Source organism: Callorhinus ursinus, unplaced genomic scaffold (genome assembly GCF_003265705.2).
Source record: "Callorhinus ursinus isolate GAN/ISIS: 27379988/994484 unplaced genomic scaffold, GSC_fseal_2.0 scaffold8, whole genome shotgun sequence".
NCBI lineage: Eukaryota > Metazoa > Chordata > Mammalia > Carnivora > Otariidae > Callorhinus > Callorhinus ursinus.
In genome coordinates this window covers 37,681,349-37,700,923 of record NW_027397070.1, presented here as the reverse complement: position 1 = coordinate 37,700,923, position 19,575 = coordinate 37,681,349, and the positions used below count along the sequence as shown (strand labels likewise).

General features: G+C 38.4%; 1 protein-coding gene across 10 annotated transcripts in view; it reads left to right on the top strand.

Annotated features, from left to right (window-relative positions):
- The window catches only part of LOC112822309 (uncharacterized), a 52,926-nt gene that overhangs the window by 132 nt on the left and 33,219 nt on the right, over positions 1–19,575 (top strand). For 2 of the 10 annotated variants that reach the window (XM_073895340.1, XM_073895330.1), the window contains exons 1-3: positions 6,686–6,783; positions 9,907–10,232; positions 16,920–17,045. In XM_073895340.1, the coding sequence (XP_073751441.1) occupies positions 10,095–10,232; positions 16,920–17,045 (264 nt within the window). In that variant the 5' untranslated portion in view covers positions 6,686–6,783; positions 9,907–10,094. Of the gene's footprint in view, positions 1–36; positions 798–6,675; positions 6,784–9,875; positions 10,233–14,034; positions 14,199–14,863; positions 14,905–16,919; positions 17,046–19,575 lie in introns of those variants that run through there. The other 8 variants (XM_073895333.1, XM_073895334.1, XM_073895331.1 and 5 more) reach the window with 8 other exon arrangements.

Below are 19,575 nucleotides of genomic sequence, written 5' to 3'. Positions count from 1 at the left end.
CTGAAGACGGGTCGGGTTTCGATCCCAGCCCTTCGTGGGCGGAGCAGCGGGCGGAGCCCAAGGGGCGATCTCGCGGGAGAACTGTTGCGCGCGCGCGCGCGCGCGCGCGCGGGAGGGAGACACGTCTCCTGTGATCGTCTGGGCGTTGGGAAAGATGTCGCCCCGGGGGCTGGGGGCGCGGCTTTCCAGGGAGAGTTCCGGGCAGGCTCCCGCGCGCAGTACGTGGTTGGGTTCAGGGCTGGCCCACAGAGGTGAAACCCGCAGGGCCTGAGGCGGCTTCCCTCCTGGCGTTCTAACCCCCCGCGCTGTCAGACTGCTGTGGGCCCCCCACCCCTATTCTGAGTCGGAGGGTCCGGGTGGCGCCCGTCACCGTTTTAAAATCTCGGGTGACGCTTGCTCGGCCAGCGTCGGAGCCGGCGCGCTGTTGTAGGCCCCTTTGGGCGCCGTGCGGCTCCAAGTGCCCGGGTGATTTCGGGGTCGGTCAGTGCGGGGAGGGTCGTCAGCACAGCAAGCCTAGATTTTGTCGGCTGCCCGCGCAGATCTGGGGTTGGAGAGGACGCGGGCCTTATGTAAACTAACCCCGAGCCACCAGCCAAGCAGACACTTTCCCCCCCCCGCCCCCGCAGGCGTCCACTCTGCATACTGAAGTGGGGCGTTTGTCCGCTCTGCTCCAGAAAACAAGCTGCGTTCTTACTGTGTTCAGGCTACAGTCATCCCAGTATAGCTCTGAAGTTATGTTGTACAGGGCACTTTGTTTATTTTCTTCCCCGGTATTATTGAGAGAGAATTAACATAAGGTATGTAAGTTTAAGATATACAATGTGATGATTTGGTACACATTATTATGAAATAATTACAATAAGGTTAGTTAATATCCCCATTCTCTCACATAATTACAATAGCTTTGTGTGTGGCGATAACATTTAAGATCTACTCTAACTATTGTTAGTTATAGTTATAGTCACCATGCTGAACATTAGATCCCCAGAACTTACTCATCTTATACCTAAAAGTTTATACCCTTTAACCAACATCCCTACCCCCAATGGCAATCACCATTCTATTCTATTTTTTTTTAAAGATTTTATTTATTTATTTGAGAGAGAGAATGAGAGAGAGAGAGAGCACGAGAGGGAAGAGGGTCAGAGGGAGAAGCAGACTCCCTGCTGAGCAGGGAGCCCGATGCGGGACTCGATCCCGGGACTCGATCCCGGGACTCCAGGATCATGACCTGAGCCGAAGGCAGTCACTTAACCAACTGAGCCACCCCGGTGCCCCACCATTCTATTCTATTATATGAAGTGGGCTTTTTCAGATTTCGCATATAGATATCTTACAGTATTTATCTTTCTCTTCACTTCGTGTGCGCCCTCAAGGTCCACGTTATCCTAAAAGGCAGGATTTCCTTTTTTATAGTTGAAAATCTTGGGGGTGGGTGGGTAGGATTGTGTATCACATTCTCTCTATCCATTCTTCCTTCCACGGGTACAGGTTGTTTCCATATATTGGTTACTGTAAATAATGCTGTAATGATCATGAGCGTGCAGATATCTCTTTGAGATAGCGATTTTATTCAGGTCACTTTGGATTTGACCAAACATCTGAGCTTCTTTTATAAACCATGTTTTAGTGTAGCATGTTTCACTAATGGCAGAGTTCATCTTTTGCACTTTATTCTTTGGTGGGGGGGAGGGCGGGGGGACTTTTGGTAGGTGCTTTTGCCTAATTTCTAAATTCTGAGGATATTTTACAGTAGCCTCATGTATAGAATTAGAGAATCTCTTTTTTGCTTTATTAACAGTTTCATTGAGGTATAATTTATATGCCATAAAATTCGCCTAATTTAAGTATACAACTGAATGATTTTTAGTATATTTACATACTTGTACAACCACATTGTACCATAGTAGAATTAAAGAATTTTTGATGAATTTTTTTCTGGTAATTTGCACAAGTGGACATACTAGAAACACAACTTAGTCAACTAATCTTCAATAAAACAGGAAAGAATATCCAATGGAAGACAGTCTCTTCAACAAATGGTATGGGGAAAATTGGACAGCCACATGCAGAAGAATGAAACTGGGCCCTTTCCTGGGGCTCCTGGGTGGCTCAGTCGTTAAGCGTCTGCCTTTGGCTCAGGTCATGATCCCAGGGTCCTGGATTCAAGACCCTCATCAGGCTCCTTGCTCCGCGAGAAGCCTGCTTCTCCCTCTCCCACTCCCCCTGCTTGTGTTCCCTCTCTCGCTGTGTCTCTCTGTGTCAAATAAATAAAATCTTTAAAAAAGAAAAGAAACTGGGCCATTTCCTTATACCATACACAAAAATAGACTCAAAATGGATGAAAAACATAAATGTGAGACAGGAGTCCATCAAAATCTTTGAGGAGAATACAGGCAGCAACATCTATGACCTTGGCTGCAGCAACTTCTTGCTAGACACTTCTCCAAAGGCAAGGGAAACAAAGGCAAAATGAACTATTGGGACTTCTTCAGGATAAAAGCTTCTGCACAGCAAAGGAAACAGTCAACAAAACCAAAAGACAACTGACAGAATGGGAGAAGATATTTGCAGATGACATCAGATAAAGGGCTAGTTTCTAAAATCTGTAAAGAATGTATCAAACCCAACACCCAAAGAATAAATAATCCAATCAAGAAATGGGCAGAAGACATGAACAGACCTTTCTCCAAAGAAGACATCCAAATGGCCAAACACACATGAAAAAATGCTCAACATCGCTCAGCATCAGGGAAATACAAATCAAAACCACAATGAGATACCACCTCACACCAGTCAGAATGGCTAAAATGAACAAGTCAGGAAACAACAAATGTTGACAAGGATGCGGAGAAAGAGAAACCCTCTTACCAATGCAAGCTGGTGCAGCCACTCTGGAAAACAGTATGGAGGTTCCTCAAAAAGGTGAAAATAGAGCTACCCTAGGGGCGCCTGGGTGCCTCAGTCAGTTAAGCAGCTGCCTTCGACTCAGGTCATGATCCCAGGGTCCTAGGATTGAACCCCACATGAGGCTCCCCGCTCGGCGGGGTGTCTGCTTCTCCTTCTCCCTCTGCCTGCTGTTCTGCCTACTTGTGCTGTCTCTCTGTCAAATAAACAAATAAAGTTAAAAAAAAAATAGAGCTACCCTATGACCCAGCAATTGGACTACTAGGTATTTACCCCAAAGATACAAATGTAATTGTCCGAAGGGGCACTTGCACCCCAATGTTTATAGCAGCAATGTCCACAATAGCCAAACTATGGAAAGACCCCAGACGTCCATTGACTGATGAATGAATAAAGAAGATGTGGTGTATATATACAATGGAATACTACTCAGCCATCAAAAAATGAACTCTTGCCATTTTCAATGACATGGATGGAACTAGAGTATATTATGCTGAGCAAAATAAGTCAATCAGAGAAAGACAATTATATCTCACTCATGTGGAATTTAAGACACAAAACAAAGAATCTTAGGGGAAGGGAGGAAAAAATAAAACAAGATGAAATCAGAGAGGTGAGACAAACCATTAGAGACTCTTAATCAGGAAACAAACTGAGGGTTGCTGGAGGGGAGGGGGATGGAGGGATGGGGTAACTGGGTGATGGACATTAAGGTGGGCACGTGATGTAATGAGCACTGGGTATTATATAAGATGACGAATCATTGACCTCTACCTCTGAAACCAATAATACATTATATGTTAATTAATTGAATTTAAATTTTAAAAAAATTAGAAAAAAAAGCACAAATTAATAATACTTAATATAGTGATGTAATATAATAACTTTATATGAGGACCTCTGAACACATGCCATTATATTGTGTTTGACCAGAACAGATAAAATTAAGAGGAAAATTGAATCAAATGTTCCTGGTAAATTGTAGGTAGTGAAACTTCTGTAGCTTATAGTACCAAATAGATATTGACTATTTCAGCTGTCTTGTTTGCTGAGGAAGATGGCAAAATCCCAATTTACAGATGGAGAAATAGACTGAAGGACAACTTGCCCAAGCTGTATAGCTGTGCCTGGAATAGGCCCCAAACCTTCCTTCGTCTCTAAATATATTGCCTTTGCCAGCTCAAAAGCCTGGTTTTCTTTTTTATTATTTTCTTTTCTTTTCTTTTATTCTATTTTATTTTATTTTATTTTTATTTATTTGACAGAGAGAGAGAGAGTGAGAAAGGGAACACAAGCAGGGGAAGTGGGACAGGGAGAAGCAGGCTTCCTGCTGAGCAGGGAGCTGGATGCAGGGCTCCATCCCAGCACCCTGGGATCATGACCTGAGCCGAAGGCAGACATTCAACGACTGAGCCATCCAGGTGCCCCAACAGCCTGGTTTTCAATAATAATAATATCTTTGTATGACTTGCATAATTCATTCATTCCTTGAGCAAATAGTTACTGAGTGGCTACTGTGCTAACAACAAAAAATACTGCTCAAGGTGCTAGAGAGACTATAGCGAACCAACAAAGTTCCTGCCCCCAGCTAATATTCTGGTAAGCAAAACAATGATAAAGAAATATATAATTTTAGACATTGAGACATGTCATTTTTTAAAAATAGGCAAGCTAAGAGGATGGGTAATGGTGGTAAGAGGCAGGAGAGTACTGTTTTAGAAATGTGGTAAGAAAGGCTTCTCTGGGGAATCTGACTTGAACAGAAATGCTCAAGTGAATGAATGAAAAGAGGAAGTTGGGGTGTAAGAATGAAAGAAAGGATTTGGCTTGAGCAACTGCAAAAGTGGAGTTGTCATTTATTGAGTTGAAATAAGATAACACTTTGGCAGGAGCAGGTTTTGAGTTTTAATTCAGTTTTAGACGTTTTTAGATGCCTCTTAGATATCCAAATGGAAATAGATATTTAAGTCCATGAGATTAGGTAAGAGCCCATGAAGGGAATGGGTGTAGGTAGAGAGAGAACCAGGGACTGATTCCCTAGGGCACTTCAGTGTTTTTTTTTTTTTCAAGGAAATGAGGAGGAACCAGGAGGGCAGATTGAAAAGCAGAGTCCAGTGTGTTATGAGGAAAACCACAAAGGCAGACAGCTTTAAAAGACAGGTCAAGAAAGTGTTCTATGGGAGAGGGGTAATTCAAATATATTGCAGATTGGTCAAATCAGGTAAAGATTGAGAAGTGATCATTTCACAGAGAATAGAAAGGCAAAATATTTTTATTCAAATGATCTTATTGGTACTTGCTTGAAAAAAAAAGTATATCCTTTTTGCAGAAGCTCCTTTTTTTATAAACTTTTTGAGGGTAATTTGATAATATCTAGAAAGGTAGATGTATTCTTTTTTCTTTTTCCTTCTTTAAAGTAGGCTCCATGCCCAGCATGGAGCCCAGTGTGGGGATTGAACTCACGACCCTGAAATCAAGACCTAAGCTGAGATCAAGAGTCAGACACTTAACCAACTGAGCCACCCAGGCACCCCAAATATATGCTTTCTTTGACCATGTAATTCCACTTTTAGGAATTTATCCTAGAGTAATATTTACACATAAACACAAAGATATATGTATCAAAGTGTTCCTCACAGGGTTGATTTCAATAGTAAAAAAATCTCCCTCAGGATGGATATAGTTGTTAAAGGAGCAATAGATAGGTAATAGATGTGTATAGATGTATAGGACAGCTTTCACACATTGTTAAGTGATGAAAGCAGGCTATCCAATAAAATGTATAATATGAGTTAATTTTTGTTAATACATGTAAAACAGGCCTTCTTTGACTACATTATCAAAACTGTCCGCTTATTTACCTTATAACTGTCATATTAGCCTATTTTATTCACAACACCTATTACTTTTTAAAATGATTTTTTTATATCCTTGTTCACTTTTTCCACCAGAATGTAAGCTTTGTAATACATTTCCTGTCGCGTTCATACTTATATTCCTGCTGCTTGGTGATGTAATTTTTAGAATCTTTTTAGGGGAAAAAAAGAGTATTTATTTTCCTAGTTTAGTTATTAACTATTACTCTCATTCCAATGAATGTCACTTCTCACTGCCTCATTCTTATCAGTTATAAATGAAGACAGTGAAACAGTCATTCTCAACCCTACAGTCACAATAAGATTACTTGTGTAGCTTTAAAGAGAAAAGATTATGCGTAGCCTCCAATGTAGACCAATTTCAAGTCAGAACTTGTGGTGGGATCAGGGTATCAATATTTAAAGTTTTCTTTGAGATTCTAATGTTCAGGCAGAGTTGAGAACCACTAGATTAGATGATATTTGAAGTATAATCATAAGGATCTGGTATCAAGAATACATAATAGGGACACACTTTGTCTAGAGTAAAAGTTATTTCCCAAGAATTAGAATATCAGTGTTCCAGACAAATCATCTTTTGCTTTAGGAATAGCAGATTGACTCAATCCTTTCTCCTCTCAAAGTACTTCTCCCTTGAAGAGGTGTAGGTATTGGAGACAAAAATTTAACCTATTTCAAGAATTTCACAAAGGAAAGATTTACTGGAAGGTTTACTTTCAGTGGGATCACTTTAAGAGTTCTTCAGTTTACTAATGTGGATGAAAACCACTTTTATGTTTTCACTTCATTAATTAGGGAAATAACCATAGACCTTACTGCATCACTCCAAGGAGGACTTTTCCCTTCCTTGGACCTCTGTGATGCGTTTACCTAGAAACAGCATCTTTGATATGCAGACATTCTACTGGCAAATTGTGCAAGGCAGCCACTCAGATTGGACAATTCAGGTTTCTTCTGGGAAGTGAACTTTGATTTGGAATTTTCTCTCGTGCCTGATATGGTAAAAATTCATGGTTTTTACTTTCTGAAGCATAGTGAAGTATAGCATACTATATCTTTCTAATTTGAGGTATTGATAAATCTTATGAGCACATAGAAAAATGGAATAGTCTGTGTGTATAATGTATACACCTACCACCACAGAACAATTATTTCATATTGCTGTATTTTATTTACTTTAGTCTCCTAATACATTTTTATTATACAAGGTTAATTTGGGAAAACAGTACTATTATCCATATAAGTTAACTTCGTATTAAGGAATTTCTTTTCCTGTTGGGTTCTTTAGTTGTTTAATGTGTATTTTTTGTGCTCATTATGGGATGATAGAAATAAACCAGAAATAGATCCTGCTTGGGTGGGAGGGATGGAGTGGCTGGGTGACGGACATTGGGGAGGGTGTGTGCTATGGTGAGTGCTGTGAATTGTGTAAGACTGATGAACCACAGACCTGTACCCCTGAAATAAATAATACATTATATGTTAATTTAAAAAAAAAAAAAAAGAAATAGATCCTGCTCTTAGGTACCTTTAATGTAGTAGGAAAGATAAGATTTTTACATAATACAATATTGAATGAGATAACAGTTGAAATATAGATCATACACTACAAGAGTTAAAGAGGGAGATTACCCTCACCTTGCTGGAATCAGGGAATGAGGTGGTGTTTGAGCTGATGTTGAAGGATTTATATGTTTGTGCTTCTAGAGGTATAGTTTGGCGCACATAGTAGCCTGTTTTTTAGGCAATATGGGAGAAACTCATTAAGTAACTTTGTTTTTAATAGAGCATAAAATTCGTAAAATGGTAAGGAAATAAAAGCAAAGATTAGAATTCTTAAGAAGTCCTTTGTCTCCATTATCATTCTCATTCCAGGACTGAAGAGCAGTTTATTGTCCTTTTTCATTCACCAAAACTTAAGTTGTTTTTTGATTCTCTTCTTTGGTTCTTAGAAAAGGAATTAATGCAGTAATGATTTTTAGGTATTAAATAATGAAAATTGAGGAAAAGACTAAAGTCTCATTAGAGGGGCGCCTGAGTGGCTCAGACGGTTAAGCGTCTGCCTTTGGCTCAGGTCATGATCCCAGGGTCCTGGGATCGAGCCCCACATCGGGCTCCTGGCTCAGTGGGGAGCCTGCTTCTCCCTCCTCATGTGCTCTCTCTATCTCTGTGTCTCAAATGAATAAATAAAATCTTTAAAAAAAAATAAAATAAAGTTTCATTAGAGATATTTGCATTCTACTTATTTATTTTTAAAGATTTTAATTTTTTTAAGATTTTATTTATTTATTTGACAGAGAGAAACACAGCAAGAGAGGGAACACAAGCAGGGGGAGTGGGAGAGGGAGAAGCAGGCTTCCCCGGGGAGCAGGGAGCCCGACGCCGGGGTGGATCCCAGGACCCTGGGATCATGACCTGAGCCAAAGGCAGATGCTTAAAGACTGAGCCACGCAGGTGCCCCTAAAGATTTTATTTTTGAGTAATCTCTACACCCAATGTGGGGCTCAAACCCACAACCCCGAGATCAAGAGTCACATGCTACTGACTGCCAGCCAGGCACCCCAGAGATATTTGTTCTCTAATAATTGCCTTTAATATCAGTAAAATGAAATAATACAGGAATTTCAAAATGGATTTCAGGGTTAGTGAATAAAATCAGGCCTTCATGCTTTTTGTTCCATGTTATTCAAATCACACCGTCTTGATTTTTTTTTCTCAATGAAAATTCCTGTATTCTGGGAAAGTTCAATTTTCTGGAAGATACCGACCAGCAAAGGAAACACATACCCTACTTACATGCAGCCCCCCTAGCCCGCAGTTTCTAAATCTGCTTTCTCCTCCCCCTCCCCCATACATCCCCTGATCTTAAAAAAGAAATCTCCATTTTTTTTGTTTTTGTTTTTATTACCCAATAAACACATGGAAGATGGCTTTCCTCTTTTTCTTTAACTTTAGAAAAGAAAGATAATATATGAAATTGAACTGGGTAGGAAATATGGATTTAAAGCAGTACTGAAGTTCTTGGGAAACTGAATTTATAAAAATTATAATATAAAGTTACACTTTACATTCCTCTGGGGCAGAAAGACTACTATGAGCTATCAGATGCTACATTATTTTTTTTAATTTTTTATTGTTATGTTAATCACCATACATTACATCATTAGTTTTTGATGTAGTGTTCCATGATTCATTGTTTGTGCATAACACCTAGTGCTCCACGCAGAATGTGCCCTCTTTAATACCCATCACCAGGCTAACCCATCCCCCCACCCCCCTCCCCTCTAGAACCCTCAGTTTGTTTTTCAGAGTCCATCGTCTCTAATGGTTCGTCTCCCCCTCCGACTTACTCCCCTTAATTCTTCCCCCCCTGCTATCTTCTTCTTTTTTTTTCTTAACATATATTGCATTATTTGTTTCAGAAGTACAGATCTGTGATTCAACGGTCTTGTACAATTCACAGCGCTCACCATAGCACATACCCTCCCCAATGTCTATCACCCAGCCGCCCAATCCCTCCCACCCCCCACCACTCCAGCAGCCCTCAGTTTGTTTTCTGAGATTAAGAATTCCTCCTATCAGTGAGGTCATATGATACATGTCTTTCTCTGATTGACTTATTTCACTCAGCATAACACCTTCCAGTTCCATCCATGTCATTGCAAATGGCAAGATCTCATTCCTTTTGATGGCTGCATAATATTCCATTGTCTATATATACCACATCTTCTTTATCCATTCATCTGTCGATGGACATCTTGACTCTTTCCACAGTTTGGCTATTGTGGACATTGCTGCTATAAACATTGGGGTGCACGTACCCCTTCGGATCCCTACATTTGTATCTTTGTGGTAAATTATCAGATGCTACATTAATAACTCATGTTAGATTTTTTATCTTTTGGCTGAATCTCAAGGGATATAGTTAGGGTTCCTGATAGAGAAATTGAAAAAATGAAGGATATTTGCAAGTAAGGTATGCATAAATATGATTAATAAGTAGCGTTTAAGTATGATATGAGTGCATATATGTACATTAGCAGGCTGTTTCAACCAGTTACAATTTAAAGAGTGGTTTGATACTATCTTTAGAAACTAGATCTGCCTTGTCTCCAAGCAACAGGTTCAGCAGGCAGCACCTTCTGAAGTCTGGCTAAACTGTGAGGATCTGAAGTGGAACCTTCCTGAAGACATTGCCATTATTACTGGGCATACCTCAGCATCAATTCCTGACTGCTCTATGCAGACTCTCCTTGGAAGCACCTTGGATCACCATTACTAGATCTGTTTCATGCTTCTTTTATCTCCAGCATGTCAGGCCCTCTCCAGTTTTTAAACCACTCAGATCCAGGAAGGTTTGCTACTGGCCAAAGCAAAGGGCTCCATGAGGCTAAGTCATCAAAAGTCAAGCATCTATCAGTTCACACATCTCAGAAAAATAGCCCAGTGGTGAGTTGTACACTGGCATTTTTTTTTTGCCCCATTCTTAGAAGGTAGAGGTAAAACAACTCCTGCACAACTGAGAGCTAGAAGAAAGGAAAGTCTGGTTCTGTTTGCCCATTGGCCTGTGCTAGCACCCTTTCATGTCCTTGCTAGTGAATGACCCAAGACATGAGGTTAAATGATCTTTCATTTCTTTTGATTCTGGCTTGACTCTAGAATAAGGAGCAGGGGTGCCTGGGTGACTCAGTCAATTAAGCAGCTGACTCGGTTTTGGTTCAGGTCATGATCTCAGGGACATGAGATTGAGCCCTGCATTGGGCTCTGTGCGCAGCGGGGAGTCTGCTTGAGGATTCTCTTCCTCTCCCTCTCTCCCTATCCCCCTCTCACACTATGCATGCTCTCTCCCTTTCTCTCTCTCTCTCAAGTAAATAAATAAATAAATAAATAAATAAATAAATAAATAAATCTCTAAAAAAAATAGAATAAGGAGCAGTGAAGAATCTAAATCTAATGGAACCTCAAAGTGGATTTTATTTATATTTTGCCTTTTTGGTGGTTCTGACATTTCACTGAGGCCCAACAATCCCAAAACAATATAAAAGTAGACTCTAAAGGGCCTCTAAGATAATTTGATCCAACCCCATAATTTTCTAAATTAGGAAATAACATGAGAGAGGCCACAGTGATGCGGGGCCAGAACTAAGTAGTCTGAGTCCCATTACCTTCTAGTGCACCAAATTACCCCCTTGGTTCACAGCCTTGTTTTATTAGGGCTAGACCCTATGAGAATCTTCCTGAAAATTAAATATCCTCTTGGATCAGTTGATGTCCCTTCCATTAATATTTTTAAGACCACGAGAAAGATCCACCCAGTCTTTACCGTAAAGCATCTAGGGGGTGAAGCCTGAGCTTGGGGTGAAGATGGGGGTTAGAATAGTTTATTTCCTCCTCCCTCTATTGGCTTTAAATGAGGATGACAAGCCTAGTTTCTTTGCTAGGAGAGGAAATGTTTTACAGTAAAAGTAAGTAAGTCGACGGATGAATAGATAAATGTTACGTGTGTATATGTATATATTCACATATACCCACTATACAGATTTAAATTTGAAATTTCCCCCCAAATTTGCTTCACTTTTTTAAAAGAGATAAAACTTCCAGAGCACCTGTCTGGCTCAATTGGTAGAGCATGCGGCTCTTGATCTCAGGGTCATGAATTCCAGCCCCATGTTGGGTGTAGAAATTACTTAAAAATAAAATCTTGAAAAAGGAGAGAGAGAAAACTTCATGGATAACAGTTGAAGACTGTTTTGTAACTTTTGATCCCATCCCCAATTTTTGGGATGGATGATTTAAAAATTTTAACAAGTAGGATCAGACATTAACCAGTAAGAATCTTTGCCATTCCTAGCACTGGGGCAGGCCCGGGAGTCCCTGCTGTTGAGCATTAGGCATCTTGGTTAGTAGACTGAAGGGGGGTGAGTGCACCCAGGGTCTGAGGTAGTGAGAGAAGGAGGTGTTAAGGCAGCTGGTATTACAAGGCTCTATGAAGTGTTATTTGACCATCTTGGACCATTTTTTTTTCCTTTTCAGAGATAACTATACTGAACTAAGTATATAACTATGTTCTTACATATATGTGGATACTTCTGTTTTGGGCATTTAAAAAATTACATAAATGATATTCTAGACATAACTTTCTGCTATGCTATTTGCATTCAATCTTATGTTTTTGAAAGTTGTTCTTTTTGATTCACATAAGTTTAGTATGTGCACATTAACTGCTGCATAGAATTTCATTACAAATTAATATATCACAATTGTTATACATTTTATTTTTTCTTATATAAACAGCTTGCAGTGAGTATTCTTATACAGCATGCCTCCTCGTCCATGTCTTCTAAATATGAAATAAAAAAATTTTCAGGCTGTATTTGAAAGAGCTGTCTACAAAAATTAAATTACAGGGTGACTATTTCTTATTTTTATAAATTAAAAGCCTATTGGATATCATAGTTATTATTTTTATTTTTATTATTGGTGTTTTAAATCTTAATGATATTGCAAAAAAATGAATATTTTCTGTACATACCTTTCTTACATAATGCTGAAAGCTAAATATGCACTGAAGTATTGAGGGAATAAAAAAATATTAAATACAATTATTTAAAAAATATAGTGATACTGCAATGTACTAAATAAGACACCTAGCACATTTTAACCAATGTACTCTTGTGTTAGATCTCAGATATGCTGTCAAGTTAGTCATGTTAGTTCATTGTACATTATCATCTTTCTGTGCAAGCTTCCTCTTCCTTTTTTTTCCCATCTCCATTTCTATCTCCTCTCAGTCTAATATGTTTGATATATGTCTTTGAATATATATGTATCTTTCAAAAGTATCTATTTTTGTGTATGAATTTATTTTTTAAAATATATCATACTTAGAAAATTTTAAAATGTATACACACGGGGTCCCTGGGTGGCTCAGTCATTAAGCGTCTGCCTTCGGCTCAGGTCATGGTCCCAGGGTCCTGGGATCAAGCCCCACATCAGGCTCCCTGCTCAGCGGGGAGCCTGCTTCTCCCTCTCCCACTCCCCCTGCTTGTGTTCCCTCTCTCACTGTCTCTCTCTCTCTCTCTGTCAAATAAATAAATAAAATCTTTAAAAAAAAAGTATACACACAGATTAGATAATAAGAAAAATACCTGTGAACCTGCTTCCTAGTTCCATAGAGCACTGCCAGTAACTGAGACACTTCCTGTGTGCCCCTTCTTAACTGAATCCCTTTGCTGCCACCTAAAATTCAAAATAGTAGTTATTTTATTTTTGTTTTAATTAAAAATTTTTTTTAAGTAGGCTCCATGCTGGGCCTGGAGCCCAACGCGGGGCTTGAACTCACGACCATGAGATCAAAACCTGAGCAGAGATCAAGAGTTGGACACTTAACTCACCGAGCCACCCACATGCTCCAGAATAGTGGATATTTTGAATTTTGTGTTAATCATTCCTTGTTTTTTTTCCTAGTTTAATCACCCATATATGTATGCCTAATTAAAATTATTTTTATACATTTTGAAAGGTTGTTTGAATAGAATAATACTGCTTTTATTCTTTTGTTACTTCTTTTGCTTTGTGAGATTTGTGTTGCTGTATCTAGTTATTAATAACTTTCATCATTGTGTATTATTTTACTGTATGAATATACCACAAGTTATTTATCTATTAAACTCTTATTTGACATGTGAGTTTTCAGTTTTTTGCTTTTTCAAATAATGTTGATAATCTTTGCTTTTAACTGGAAAGTTTAGTCCATTTCCATTTATTGATATTACTTACTAGTTGGAGATATCTCTATCATTGCATTATGCATATTCTATTGTCCCATTATTTTTCTGTTCCTTTTCCTTCCTCTTATCATGTCAAAAACTGATATTTTTGTTTTGTTGTTTGTATTGATTTTTTTCATTCCATTTTTTCCTTTTCTACTAGTTTAGAAGTTATATGCTATATGACCCCTGTTTTACTACTTAGATTAGCTATTTTAACATGTATAATTAACAGTTAATTGGAATTTTTATGTTACTTCTGAAAAATCTGAACATTTTATAGTGCTTTAGACTATTTCTCTCCTCTCAATGTATATGCCTTTTTTTTGTCCTGTATTGGTTCTATTCTTTATTTTCAACCCCATAAATCAAATTTTTTAAATTAATGCTTATTTAAATATACCCACATATTTACTATTATTTTTGTCCACTATTCTTTTTTTTTAAGATTTTATTTATTTGACAGAGAGAGACACAGCAAGAGACACACAAGCAGAGGGAGTGGGAGAGGGAGAAGCAGGCTTCCCACTGAGCAAGGAACCCGATGTAGGGCTCGATCCCAGGACCCTGGGATCATGACCTGAGCTGAAGCAGATGCTTAACGACTGAGCCACCCAGGCACGCCTTTTGTCCACTATTCTTGCTGGTATTTCAGACTTTATGACTTAATTTTTTATGTGAAATCTATCCTTTAGAATTTCTTAAATGAGGGCATATTGGTAAATTCAGTTTTGGTTTGCCAAAATGTCTTTGTGCTACCCCATATTAAAACAATTTCATTCAGTATAAAATTCTAACTGCCGGTTATAATATATCCTTGATTTGAAGAAACACTACTATTTTATGCACTATTACAAAATTTAAAAATTTTGCCAACTAACTTATCCACAATATGAAATGATACCAACTTTAAGATGCACCCCAGTTAGGGCCACCTGGGTGGCTCACATGGTTAAGCATCTGACTTGTGATTTTGGCTCAGGTCATGATCTCAGGGTCATGAGACAGCCCTGTGTTGGGCTCCATGCTTAGCAGGGAGTCTGCTTGGGATTCTCTCTCTCCCTCTGCTCCTCTCCCCTCTCCCTCTCTCTTTCTCAAATAATAAATAAATCTTAAAAAAAAAAAGATGCATCCCAGTTGCAGAGATGTGACAACTTGTGTCTCAGTATCAGTGAAAGATGATATATTTTTCTTAGTGCATTACAGCTATCCTTTTGCTGTTTTCTAGCTTCTGTGTTCTTGAGAAGTCACTCCCCAGTCCAACATCCATTTCTTTGTAATTATCTGTCCTTTCTATCATTTGCTTTTTAGATAATTCTTTGACATTCTGCAATTTCATTATGAGTGTTTAGGTAAGGAATTCTTTTTATTTACTCTTCTTGGGATTTGCTTGGCCACTTTATTGATATCTTTCAACAATTCTGTAAAATTCTTAGACATTATGTCTTTAAATATTGCCTCTTCCCATTTTCTAAGTTATAAAATTCTTGGATTCCAAATAGACATATGATAGACCACCTCATGTTGTTCTCTGTGTCATTGAACTCTCTTTTACATTTACCACTTATTTTTTCCCATATGCTGTCCTCTTGATAATTCCTTCATATAAATTCACTCGTTCTTCAGGTAGGTCTAATCTGCTTTTTAATGTGTCCATTCAATTTTTTAAAATATTTATTTATTTATTTATTAGAGAGAGAGTGAAGGGAGTATGAAAGGGGAGAAGGTCAGAGGGAGAAGCAGGCTCCCTGCTGAGCAGGGAGCCTGATGTGGGACTTGATCCCGGGACTCCGGGATCATGACCTGAGCTGAAGGCAGTCGCTTAACCACTGAGCCACCCAGGCAACCCTCCATTCAATTTTTGAATTAAAATTATTATACTTTTCATTTCTAGAAATCTTATTTAGTTGTTTTTTCCAACATGTTTATTTTTTGTGGTCTTGTGACTTATTTATATTTTCAAAATTCTCTTTTATTTTTTATTAAAGATCTTTAAAAACTTATTTTTATTTCATATTAATATTATTATTTTTTTTAGAGAGAGAAAGAGTGTGTGCAAGCAGAAGGAATGAGGGGCAGAAGGAGAGGGAGATAAGGAAACTTATGTAGGTTCCACACTCAGCGCAGAGCCCACAGGGCCCAATCTCATGACTCTGAGATCATGACCTGAGCAGAAATCAAGAGTGGGTGTTTAACTGAATGAGCCACCCAGGAACCCCAGAGATTTTACTTTTAAGTAATCTCTACACCCAACCTGAGGCTTGAACTCACAATGTCAAGATCAGGAGTTGCACTCTCCACCTACTGAGCCAGCCAGGCACCCCTCTTTTATTTCTTTAAATAGTTAAACATAGTTATTTTGTATCCTCTTGTGCAGTTCTATTTCCTAGTATTTTAGTAAGCATAAAATTCTAAAACCTGATAACTTTAGAAAAATACATTTTGTTCCTTTAGTACTTTAAGTACCATGTGATACATTTATACACTTTTTAGAGATTTATGTTAATGCATTTTTCTTGGTTTTATTTGAATCATATAAAATTTGTTCCTTTTTTTTTTAAGATTTTATTTATTTATTTGACAGAGAGCACACAGTGAGAGAGGGAACACAATCAGGGGGAGTGGGAGAGGGAGAAGCAGGCTTCCTGCAGAGCAGGGAGCCCAATGGGGGTCTCAATCCCAGGACCCCGGGATCATGACCTGAGCCGAAGGCAGACGCTTAAGGACTGAACCACCCAGGCACCCATAAACTTTGTTCTTAACAAAAGTTATACAAATTACAATTACACTTTGCACACCCTTTTGACAATAGGAGGAGATATTGTATTACAGGTAAATACGCCCTAATCTTTACCCTCGATATAGGTGTGGAAGAAACACAAAATTGTTGTTGATTTACTGAAATCAGATTTTAAAAAATTAATTTGTATAATAATGTAATGCATAGGAAGTGATTTGTAACCAAAAATAAAACAAATAGTGGCATATCTTTCATCAGTGACCTTCTAATATTTCACGTTTCTATAAAGGTTTTATTGGATGTGAGTTAAAATTTCCCCAGATGTCTTATATGTGTTTTCTTGATTCCTATACTCTTAGAAATTATATTTATTTAGATGTACTTTATTTAAGGTGTTATATATTATCAGGTAGCAATTTTTTAAAAAACATAAAGTGGTCTTTTAGGTCAACATGTTGTTATTTTCCTGAGACCCATTGCATTGGTTACCATAGCACCTCCAAATAAATATTTTAAAGTTGTATTCTGTTTCAAGCTACTTATTTGAGCTTCTGTGGGTTAGAACATTGTTGGTTTTGATCAATAGGGTACATGTTTAGTTAATTAATTTGTAATTTCTCTTTGTAGGCTTGTTTTGATCTACCTTTTGTGGTTCCCACTAAGAACCCAATGATGTACAACAAAAGGGCAGCTGACCGAGTCCGTCCTGACCTTACTGGTTTGTTGGTGAAAAACAAGAACCTTTTAGCGGAGGTATATGGATTATCCGAAAATAAAATGCCAAGGGAAATTATATCCTCTGTAAAAGTAGGGAGAGAAACATTCTGATAAGGGACTCAAAGTATTATCTTAACTCAGTTTTGCTTTTCTCTCAATATTGAACTGTCTTATCACTGAAGAGCACTAATTTAGACCCAAGTCTGGCAAAAGATAAATCCTTTTGAAGATCATACGTAGTTAAGTGCTTTTGAGTTGATTGCTAAATGCTATAGTGTTAAAATAGTGTTTAGGAACTGCCATGCTCAAAATTTATGTAAAAATAATCAATTATATGTTTTAAGCATTTTTTAATGGAAAGGTTGTGTTCCTATTTAAAACATAACATCAGATGTAAAATATCCACTAGTCTTATATAACACTTGATGAAACAGGGCTCCTGGATGGCTCAGTTGGTTAACTGTCTGCTTTCGGCTCAGGTCATGATCCCAGGGTCCTGGGATCAAGCCCTGCATCAGGCTCCTTGCTCAGCAGGGAGCCTGCTTCTCCCTCTCCCTCTGCCTGCCACTTCTCTTCCTCTTCCTCTTCCTCCTAGATTTATTGCCATATAATTGCCATACAGCATTATGTAAGTTTGAGATGACAATGTGATGTTTTGATATACATATATTTTGCTAAATAATGACCACAATAAGGTTAATTAATGTTTTCATCACCTCACGTAATGACTGTGTGTGTGTGTGTGGTGAGAAGGTTGGTTGCTTCTGAGACCTCTTTTCTTTGTTTATAGATAGCCATCTCTTCTCTGTGTCATTACACAGTCTTCCCTCTGTAACTGTGTCCAAATTTCTTCTTCTTATAAGAACATCAGTCACATAGGCTAATGGCTCACCCTAAAGATTTCATTTTAACTTAATTACCTTTTTAAAGGCCCTGTCCTCAGGGCACCTGGGTGGCTCAGTCAGTTAAGCAGCTGACTCTTGATTTCTGCTCAGGTCATGATCTCTGGCTCTGTGCTCAGTGGGGAGCCTGCTTCTCCCTCTGCCTGCTGTTCCTCCTGCTTGTGCTCTCTCTCTCTCTGACAAATAAATAAATAATTAAAGTCCTTGTCCTCAAATATAGTTACATTCTGAGTCACTGAGGGTTAGTACTTCAACATATGAATTTTGGGAAGACAAAACTAAGCCCTTATTCCTTATTCCTTGGGGCCTCTTTTCTGCTGTCTCATCTCTCAATAGTCTGACTCCAGGCTTTCTTTAAATATATAGATAAAGAGGGATACCTGGCTGGCTCAGTTGTTTAAGTATCTGACTTTTGATTTTGGCTCAGGTCATGATCTCAGGGTCATGAGATGGAGCCTCAAGTCAGGCTCCACAGTCAGCGTGGAGCCAACTTAAGATTCTCTCTTTCCCTCTCCCTTTGCCCCTCTCCCCGACTTGCATGCACTTTCTCAAAATAGAAAATATGTATCTATATCTGTAGATACGTAGATAAAAACATATTTCTTTCAATTTTATTTATTCTAATATTTTCCCTCCTTTAGCATAGAGGTGAATGAACTTAAATTTAAACGGAGTTTATATAAATACAATCCATTTTATAACACTGAAAAGATTTCTTAATTTGTCTTTTTTTTTTCCAGAAAAATGTAATGCCAATACCTGAAAACTGTAGCAGTTTTAGTATGGGTAGTATCACTCTTCTTGTCCACAATATAACTTCCTATTAATATTTACTAAATTTGAGATTTTTGATCATTCAGATCTGGATTAGATTAAGGTTTATGTCTATGCTTAATTCATAAAGAAACCTTTTAAACCAAATCGTCAAAAAAGATCACAAGTTTTAAACCTTGTCAAAAGAAAATATGTAAATTATTTTTAAGAATTTCTAAGTACTTGGGGCACCTGGGTGGCTCAATCGTTAAGCGTCTGCCTTCAGCTCAGGTCATGGTCCCAGGGTCCTGGGATTGAGCCCCACATCAGGCTCCCTGCTCGGCGGGAAGCCTGCTTCTCCCTCTCCCACTCCCCCTGCTTGTGTTCCCTCTCTCGCTGTGTCTGTCTCTGTCAAATAAATAAATAAAATCTTTATTTAAAAAAAAGAATTTCTAAGTACTTTTTATTTATTTATTTATTTTGAATATTTTATTTGAGAGAGAGAGAGCATGAGCAGGGGGGAGAGGCCGAAGGAGAGGGAGGAGCAGACTCCCTGCTCAGCAGGGAGCCCGATGTCAGGCCTGATCCCAGGACCCGGAGATCATGACCTGAGCCAAAGGCAGATGCTTAACTGACTGAGCCACCCATGCACCCTCAAAGTACTTTTTAAAAGCAAATCTCTGCATGTACATAAATCATTTGGTAACTATAAATATTTTTAATCTATTTATCAAAGCAGGTGTATGAAAGGCTCTACAAGATCTCATTTTGACTTCGTTTTAGATGGTATGTATATTAATAAAAGAGTCTAGAGATTTCAACAGAATACCTCAGCATGAGTCATCTTTCTCTTTTCCAATAACCTATAATTTAATCCCACAGGAACACAATTGTCTTGATAAGGCAGTTTT